This window comes from Diorhabda carinulata, chromosome 11, assembly GCF_026250575.1.
Source record: "Diorhabda carinulata isolate Delta chromosome 11, icDioCari1.1, whole genome shotgun sequence".
NCBI lineage: Eukaryota > Metazoa > Arthropoda > Insecta > Coleoptera > Chrysomelidae > Diorhabda > Diorhabda carinulata.
Window position 1 is genome coordinate 5370046 of NC_079470.1, and position 9975 is coordinate 5380020.

Here is a 9975-nt window from a genome sequence, read left to right on the forward strand (position 1 = left end):
TGAAATTTTGGAAACTATGCGAAACAACATTTAACTTAAGAAAAAAAATTAGTATTTGGGGGATTTTTTTTATTTTCAATTTTTAACTGTAATATTAACAATTTTTTTTACATTTACATACAGGATTTTTCATATATTACGATTATCAGACGATGAAAATTTTTCCGAATTCAGGGAAAGCTATTTTTTGCTAAAAACTGATATTTTTTTTAAATAAATATGAAAATAGTATACAGGAAAAACCTGAACTATGGTAAATTAGAAAACGTAAATGTTTATGAAGCTGAATTTTGAAATTATATGGGGCATTATTTATAAAATATTAAATAATTAACTTCATGGCTAGTGTTTATGGAAATATAAATATACATACAGAATAATTCGAAAATTTTTAATATCGAACAAAAAATTTGAAGCTTTTAGTGATTTATTCGTTCCGATTAGATGTATTTCCAATAAAGTATACAAAGAAATTATTTAATATGCAGCAATATTTAGCAAATAAAAGAGTTGTATACAGGGAAATCCGGAACTATGGACGATTATAAGACGTCATTAAACGTAAAACTGAATTTTGTAATTATTAAGGGTGTTATTTGAACTATAAATGAATATCTAAATTTTTTTCTTCACCCGTTATATTTATTGAGCGTACCAAATAGAAATTACATACAGGGTAATTCGTAAATTGTTATTGCGAAACAAATAAAGTTTCATGATGAAAAATCTTTTGGTTTTCTTTAAATTTAAAAAGATTTTTATTCACTATATTTTGCTACTAATAGATATTTTCAGTTTTTAGTAAATATGAGAATGGTATACAGGGAAATCCGGAACTATGGACGATTATAAGACATCATTAAACGTAAAACTGAATTTTGTAATTATTAAGGGTGTTATTTGAACTATAAATGAATATTTAACTTTTTTGCTTCACCTGTAATAATTATTGAGCATAACAAATAGAAATTACAAACAGGGTAATTCGTAAATTGTCACTGCGGAACAAAAAAAAATAATATGATGATAAATAACCAAACTTTGGAAGCTTTTTATTTGTCATTTTGTCGCGAATCTCGGATTATATGTGCTGTTATCAAAAACTGAAATGACATACAGGAAAACCCGAAAATATCTACTTGGCACTCTTATTTATACGAAATAATCGCATTTCTTAATTCAATGTTTTTTTTTTAGATATTTTTGATATTTTTCTATTTATTTAACTTTCATAGTTTGAAATTTTTGTCCGAGCATCTTCATGACGTCGGCGTGTTTTCGTTCGGGCGTTTTATAAGAACTGTAATTCTCTTTAACGAAAAGAGCAAAACCTGTTGGTTCTTTTTTAGGAGTCGCCGCTACCGCCTTAATTTCTCCCTTTTTATTAGTTTTGTTTATCAAAACTTCGAATTTTCCGAGGCAGTAACCGCAACGTTTCCTTTCAATATCCAACGATTTCGAATGGCGTCCGATACTAAACAAAAAATAAGAATATAACAGAGAAAATATACAAAAATCAAGTTGTTACTAAAGTTTTGAGATAGACAAATAAATATAAGTTAAGGTACCTCCAAAACATGTGATTTTAACGCATCAACAGCTTCTTCAGGTATAGAAAAACGTTAATTTTTAATTTGGGAAAAGAAGAAGAAATTATCGGGGGCCAAATAACGGCGGATGACGGCTGGACACTGAAAGTTGACACCACGAACAGATTAGAGGCATTTGAGATGCGGATCTATCGAAGAATAGACTAAAAACCAACTAAGGAATCCAGCAAGCACACGCTGGTGATAGTCTGAGTGTTTTAAAGATTGTTGGATCCCTCAGTCTTGCCAATACATAGCGTCCATTTGCTTTCTATTTTCGCATTTTTTTTTATAATTACATCGGACCTTTCCGTCTCCTGGGACTTATAAGCAACTACAGCTTCCATGTCAGAACCTATTTTGACAGTTTGGATCTAATTAAATAAGTTTCCTCGTGTAAAAAACTGGATTATTTCTTCATATTATCCATTCCGAAATGTTCACTGGAAGACGCAGTACTTGGATCTCGCGGCTCTAAGTTTGATTGTTTCAAAGGCGAGTTGGGAATGTCTATTTTGGTACCAGGAAGCCACATCATCATCACCATCAAATCTTTCAATCCTTTGGATTATGGCTGCCGTTTTTAGCGCTCCTTGTTTGAGGTGAATTACTCCTCGTTTTCTATTTTTGTTTTCTTTATAGTTTATCGTTTGTCTTGACTGCTTTTGTTATTATTTTTCATTCCCTTTGGTTCCAACCCTTATGTCTTCCTCTATTTCGTTTCTCCAAGTCTTTCTCGACCTGCCTCTTCTCATTGGCCACAATGGGGTTTATTTTACCTTATTCTTTTGATCAATTCAGTTGGTTTTGGACTTAACTTGTCCTTCTGCTAAATCCATTGCTAAAACTTCTGATTCTGGTTTTCTGGATCCATTGATAACAACTTTGTTTTTATTGGTTGCTATCTTAGACCACATACTAATTTACCCCTCCAAGATTTTTTCGAAAATTGGCCAAAATCACATTAAAGTGGCAGATTTTTAATTTTTTCCATGAAGCCTCCCCCTGGTTCTTGGACATCCGGCCAGAATTTGGACTATACTGTGATTTGTAAACGCTCAGGGATGTAATGTTGATTTAACTCATGTTTCGAATTATCATTAAGTTTTTACTGAAAACAAAAAAATTTTGAAATGTCCTTTAGAGTACTGTATGCTTATTCTGTTAAAGACCACGTTACATACAAAGAGCTGTTCTATTCTCTCCATATTGGTACAAATATCACCATTTTTCGGATTGAATTGTTCAATGTTTCAACTTTGACTAAGGACTAATAGAATTCCTGTGATTTTTTTTATCACACTTTGAAATTGACGACTTCTGACAAGTCCAACTTTTACGATTGGCATGATTATGACTAAATATGGACAAGTTGACATTAAGAGAGTCCAAAATTCCAAAAAAGATTGAGACTTCGCAAGTAGAATAGTTATAATACGAGAAATATTAATTCAAACCACCAGAGACAGGATAAAATGGTGAAAAGTGATGGCAAACATCCATCAATGGATACCAAAAGAGATAGGTTAGGTTAGGTTAAGTTAGGTTAGGTCTTTATTAAAGATTTCGCAAGTAGAATAGTTATAATACAAAAAAATTTGGTTCAAATCACCGGAGACAGGATAAAATGGTGAAAAGTGATGGCAAACATCCATCAATGGATACCAAAAGAGATAGGTTAGGTTAGGTTAAGTTAGGTTAGGTCTTTATTTAAGATTTCGCAAGTAGAATAGTTATAATACAAAAAAATTTGGTTCAAACCACCGGAGACAGGATAAAATGGTGAAAAGTGATGGCAAACGTCCATCAATGGATACCAAAAGAGATAGGTTAGGTTAGGTTAAGTTAGGTTAGGTCTTTATTAAAGATTTCGCAAGTAGAATAGTTATAATACAAAAAAATTTGGTTCAAACCACCGGAGACAGGATAAAATGGTGAAAAGTGATGGCAAACATCCATCAATGGATACCAAAAGAGATAGGTTAGGTTAGGTTAAGTTAGGTTAGGTCTTTATTTAAGATTTCGCAAGTAGAATAATTATAATACAAAAAAATTTGGTTCAAACCACCGGAGACAGGATAAAATGGTGAAAAGTGATGGCAAACGTCCATCAATGGATACCAAAAGAGATAGGTTAGGTTAGGTTAAGTTAGGTTAGGTCTTTATTAAAGATTTCGCAAGTAGAATAGTTATAATACAAAAAAATTTGGTTCAAACCACCGGAGACAGGATAAAATGGTGAAAAGTGATGGCAAACATCCATCAATGGATACCAAAAGAGATAGGTTAGGTTAGGTTAAGTTAGGTTAGGTCTTTATTTAAGATTTCGCAAGTAGAATAGTTATAATACAAAAAAATTTGGTTCAAACCACCGGAGACAGGATAAAATGGTGAAAAGTGATGGCAAACATCCATCAATGGATACCAAAAGAGATAGGTTAGGTTAGGTTAAGTTAGGTTAGGTCTTTATTAAAGATTTCGCAAGTAGAATAGTTATAATACAAAAAAATTTGGTTCAAACCACCGGAGACAGGATAAAATGGTGAAAAGTGATGGCAAACATCCATCAATGGATACCAAAAGAGATAGGTTAGGTTAGGTTAAGTTAGGTTAGGTCTTTATTTAAGATTTCGCAAGTAGAATAGTTATAATACAAAAAAATTTGGTTCAAACCACCGGAGACAGGATAAAATGGTGAAAAGTGATGGCAAACGTCCATCAATGGATACCAAAAGAGGAAAAAACTCATACAGTCGATTGTTATTCCATATCAGGATCTTATAGACATCCTTTGAAGCACTGCGAATGAATTTTTTCAGCTTTTCTTTGCACCAATGGACACGAGCATTTCTTTGAACCGTATCCAACGCGAATAATCCTTTTTGACAGCCAAATGTCATACAATCTTGAATGTATACGAGTGAAACAGACAATTTCGGACGACTTTCACAAAATTAAACCTGAAGCGAAGTGCGACCCCGATTGAATTCGGAACCATGGTGGATCGAGGTGGTGCCCAATCACCAAAAGTCAAAGAGAGTTAATCGACACGCTTCTGTTGATCATAACACGAAAATGTTAGAGATTTAATTCCGTTTTATAACCAAAATGAATGTTTCAAATATCAAACAGCACACGTTCTGATTACGTTCACAATTAAAAATGTCGAACTTTATGATGGCGTAGTCAGTGTTGCCATATCTCAAAACTTGTGTAGCTACCCTCGTAAACAGTGAAAATGTGGAAAAATTTGTAGGGTATAAATACCTGTAACCACATGATGTACACCGATATGTATATTTAGTTGAAATAACGTAATTATGACACCTCTTGATAATAGGTAATTCTGGAAATGTTTCCATCGCTTTAAAAGCCCTAAAAAGATCACATTTAATAATAATATACGAGGTAAAACGAAATAATGAACGGTTATCAAATAAAATCGTGTATGAAGTAATTTTAATATTATACAGGGTGTTATTTAGATGATATATTTTTTGTTTCATCCTTAATGTTCAATGAACGTACCGAATATATTATGTACAGGGTGTTATATGCGAATTTTTATTATCTAACGAAATATTTCAAGATTTTTTTTTTAATTTGATAATAGTATACGGGGTAACGCGAAGCTATGGACGAAAATAAATTAAAAAGTAATAAAACAGTAAATTACCATGATTTCCAATGATCACCATGGCCATCCGAAACACAATTCGATATCCACGTAACGGCGTGACACATCTCGTGAATCAACGTATCCCTCAATCTGTCGGCTCTATCTAATACCTTCGAAGACAAAACGATTCTCGCAGACCTTTCGATTTTTCCGTTACGTCTAGTGACCTTTTTGCAATAACAAAAACCCGCCGAACTTCTCATCCTATCGTTCCATTCTATCGGCATATCTTCCGGTAATATATTATCGAATACTTTATCGTTATAAAGTTTAAACAATTTTTTCGATAATTCGTTTTTGAATTTTTTAAAATTATTTCTGAAAATTCGAGCCGACATATCACATTTCGAAATCGGCACATTTTCTGAAATAAAAATGGCAACCCTAATACCAAAAATAAACATATATAGTATACAAGATGTCCTGTCTACGAAATAATTCAATAAGTTTGAAACTTGGCGCATAGATGGCGCTAGAAATTTTTTTTTCGTTAGCATCGAGATCGAAAAAGTGGATTAATACCCTTCTGAGTGAAAAACAGACAAAAGTGGTAAAAAAACTCAAATTTTAGGTCATGGTACGACATATTTTGGATGTACTTGGTATTTAATATAAAATTAGTCATGGGGGATTATTATTTAGTGTTATTAGATAGATTGGGTGAAGAAATAGAGAAAAAACAACTCAAATTTGGCAAAAATGAAAACCGTGGCCACGTATTTTCCAGATCTGACCACCAGTAATTACTGAATAAATGTTTCTGGGAAATAAATTCGGAAATATACAACAGAAAAGTTGGAGGAATTTTGAATAATTTCATATCATTCTGTTTACACGAATAAAAAGAGATTGTTGGAAAAAAAATGTATGTTATTCAGTTAAATTTGAATTTTATCTACTTGAGAGCTTTTACAATTTTCAACACACTGTACCACATCGAAGATTACGAAACACCCATTATTTTACATCAAATTTGAATTTATTTCCATAAAAACGTGTTATTGTAATATATTATACAGGGTATTTGAAAAATCGTTAACAATTATCAACGAAAATAATACTTTATGTGGAACCCTGTATAATTGAAAAGTTGTACAAGTTAAACGATCAATTGTCGCGTTAATTCCTCTCTTTTTACAACAATGTGTTATTGTAATATATTATACAGGGTATTCGAAAAATCGTCAACAACGATTAATGAAGAAAGTAGTATTTTATGTACAACCCTGTATAATTAGAAACTTATATTAAATAAATGATCGTTTGTGGCGTTAATGACTTTTATGATTGTCTAAATTTATGTAAAAAAATTGTTCGTTAATATTCTTCAAATCTAATACAGAATGTCGCTAAATAAAACAAGAAGAGTAGATTGAAAAGTTGCTGAAGAAAAGAGGAAGAGTAGATCGAAATGTTACTAAAAAAGAAGAAAAGTAGTAGTTTGATATTAACTAAAAACGAAGAAAACTAGTACATTGAAAAGTAGTTGAAAAAGGAAGAATAAATTTGAAAGTTGGTAAAAAAGAAGAACAGTATTAGTTTTAAATGTTGCTGAAAAAGAAATGAAATTAGATTGAAATGTTGCTAAAAAATAAAAAAACTAGTATATTGAAAAGTAACTAAAAAGAAGAAAAGTAGTAAATTGAAAAGTGGCTAAAGAAACGAAGAAGAGTAGATTCAAATGTTGCTATGAAAGAAGAGGAGTATATTGGAATGTTGCTAAATAAGAAGAGTAGATTGAAATGTTATAACAAAAAATTCATTTGCAGATTGCTAAAATAAAAAAAAAGTAATAGATTGAAACGTTGCTAAGAAAGAAGGAGATTAGATTGAAATGTAGCTGAAAACGAAGAAATGTAGTAGATCGAAAAGTTGCTAAAAAAAGGAGAGTGTTACAAAAAGAAGAAGAGTAGAATGAAAAGTTGCTGAAAAAGTAAAAAGAGTAGATTGAAAAGTTAGTAAAAACGAAGAAAAGTAGTAAATTGCAAAGTTGCTGAAAAAGGAATAGTTATTGATAGTTAAATATTAGTTTTGGTCGAGATAATTAATAAAACAATAAAACTTACCTGATAAAGAAGCTAAAAAGCTAAAATAACCATCTTTCACATCGAGTTTCCTTTCAATTTTACTAACTTCCGCATCCCATTCATTATCACTGGAACTAACATCAACAATTTTCTTCGTAGATGATGTGATCTTCTTTGTTATATTTGTATTATCAGGTTTTGTTGATTGACATATATCGCTGTTACTAGTAGAAGATCCGTTTCTTTTACTATCAGTCGACTTGCCACTATTTGATTCAATGGAAATGCCACTTTTAATCCGATGTTGTTTTTTCTTCTCAGGTTTCCTTTTAGTGACATTTTCATCTCTATTTTCATCATTTTTCTCGTTTTCTTTGTTTTCATTACTTCTAGTTTTGTTTTGGAAGTATTTCGATGTTGTTTTTATAGTTTCGTCCTCGCTAGATTCGTCATCGAATTTTAATTTCGTATGCGTGATTTTCCTCGGTGAATTTTCCGAATCTGTATCGGGATCACATAGATTTTTCAATTTTTCCAACCACGGTGACCGAACGTTTTCTTCTAATCTAGATTTTTGAGTTGCTTTGCTTATCAACTGAGTTTTTGATTTCTCTCTATCCAAATAAGGGTTTTTGTATAGAAGAGATCGTTTCGGTTTCCTGAAAATAGAAAAATTTAATCAAATTTTGGGAAAAAGGAAAATTAATATCTGTACCTGTCCGAAGTAATATTTTTGATAATAGGGAGTTTAGTTTTCTTTCGGGGTTCAGTTTTGGATAAAATTAGGTCTTTATTTACCCTCCAAGAGTTGCCGTAAAGTTCGTCTAAAACCCCCAATGCTCCAGTTATACCCACGTTATCTAAAAAGACAATATTAAATAATAATTTTGTCCTATCGCAGTCCCCTCGTTTTTTATTGACCCAGCAAAAAATTTATCTTCCGGCATGACAACAATCCCAAGCATTCCTAAAAGTCCCAAAAACCAAAAAAAGAGAGTACACGATATTATTAAATTACCTGTTTCTTTTTCGTTTTCATCTTGATTATCTATTGAAACCAAATCTCTTTCAGGTTCATCATTCAATGTAGTCACTGCATTTCTATTTTCAACATCCTCAACTGCTTCTAAGCGACTTTTTAAACTTCGATTTTGAATTTCGAATGAGTCTTCTATAACCAAATCTTTTAATGAATTTTCTATTATATCATCTACATCTGTACTATCAGTTTCGTCTATCTAAATGAATAACAATGAAAAAATCGTCAATTTCTTATAAAAAAATATCAACTTACCTTCGGTTTGTTATTCTTAACGAATAACTCATTAAATTTCTTATCACAACCTTGATGAAAAGTAGAATTAACAGCAGTACCTTTATTACTAGCAAGAAAGTTATTTTCATTAACACTATTGTAAATAGTTGATAATTCTGTATATTCTAAACAACTTGTTTCATTTTCATGATTAACTTTTGCTACCCAATTTGATATGGCATTAAATTTATCTTTAGTTAATGAAGCTGTTGGTTTAGTGTTTGCATCTTCAATATCAACTGAACTAGAATCAGTTGAGCTATCAGAAATTTCAATAATCGATTTATTTTTATCTTCTTCATGAACAACTTTTACAGATTGAAATCCTGGTTGAAAAAAATTTTTTTTATATTACGAAATTATAACAATTCAATAAAAAACTTTGTTTACCATTGTTACTAGAAGATTCATAAGATTCAGTGCTATCATTTTCGACTATATTAATATCCTGATTACTTTCTGTAGCTACATATTTATCGTAAATAGAATTTCTTCTAATATTTTTCTTTAAAGCTAATATTGACGCACCTCGAACTACAAGTTTTTATAACATTTAAATAAATAATTTTTGAAAAAAGTAAAAACTACCTTTTCTAAATTTGTTTTCTCCTGCTTTTAATTTAACTTTTATTTTCGGTGACATCGTACTTAGAAGATTAAATGAATCATCCATTATTTATATTTACTAATAAGTATTTTAAAATTTAAAACACCATTAGATTAACTGTCAAAGACCATAACCTCACTAGCTTTTAAATTTGAAAAGTGATATTTACAACACAGACTTATAATACGTAGATTGTTCAAATATTTAAGAAAGAAGAGAGGATTGCTCAACCAATAAAATTCTAATATTATTCCTCCTGATAACGTATTAAAATCAATAGAATTTTATAATAATAATAGCAAATAGATTCATTTATGAAGTTATTATTAATTATTAACCATTTTATACATATTCGTTTCAACAACACGTATTCTGTATGCCGTCAATGTCAAAAATTTAGTTAGACAGATCACCTATCAGCTGATAGCAGTTGTTCATCACAGTTTCCAAACATCACCATTGCTTAGATCAGTTTCCGAACAGCAGTGAATATGATTTGGTTTACTTTTTTATGAACAACAAGATGATGATTATGATTGCGTAAACCCGATCATAGTTTCCGATAAAAGCTATTTGTAAGTGCTGTGTAAAACCGTCTTAGATTTGACCAATCAGGAGTCTACAGAAAAACCAACTTAAATTCAAATCAATCCTCCTAGTTTAAAAACGATTTCTATTATGTAACGAGAGAAAATCGAATGCGTCGTCTAATGCTGTTGTGTCTATGGTCACAAATTAATATTGACGTATATCAAAAG

The 9975-nt window shown here is 30.9% G+C and overlaps 1 protein-coding gene across 1 annotated transcript; it reads right to left on the reverse strand.

The window, feature by feature from the left end:
- Positions 1–1200: 1200 nt before the first annotated feature.
- Positions 1201–9595, reverse strand: LOC130899563 (germ cell nuclear acidic protein-like). The gene is made up of 9 exons (XM_057809590.1): positions 9199–9595; positions 9001–9144; positions 8590–8936; positions 8314–8533; positions 8011–8155; positions 7335–7954; positions 5266–5632; positions 4857–4964; positions 1201–1474 (listed from the first exon to the last, which is right to left on the reverse strand). Exons 1-9 carry the CDS (start codon positions 9281–9283, stop codon positions 1219–1221), a joined length of 2292 nt encoding a protein of 763 aa, XP_057665573.1. The 5' UTR covers positions 9284–9595; the 3' UTR covers positions 1201–1218.
- Positions 9596–9975: the final 380 nt, after the last annotated feature.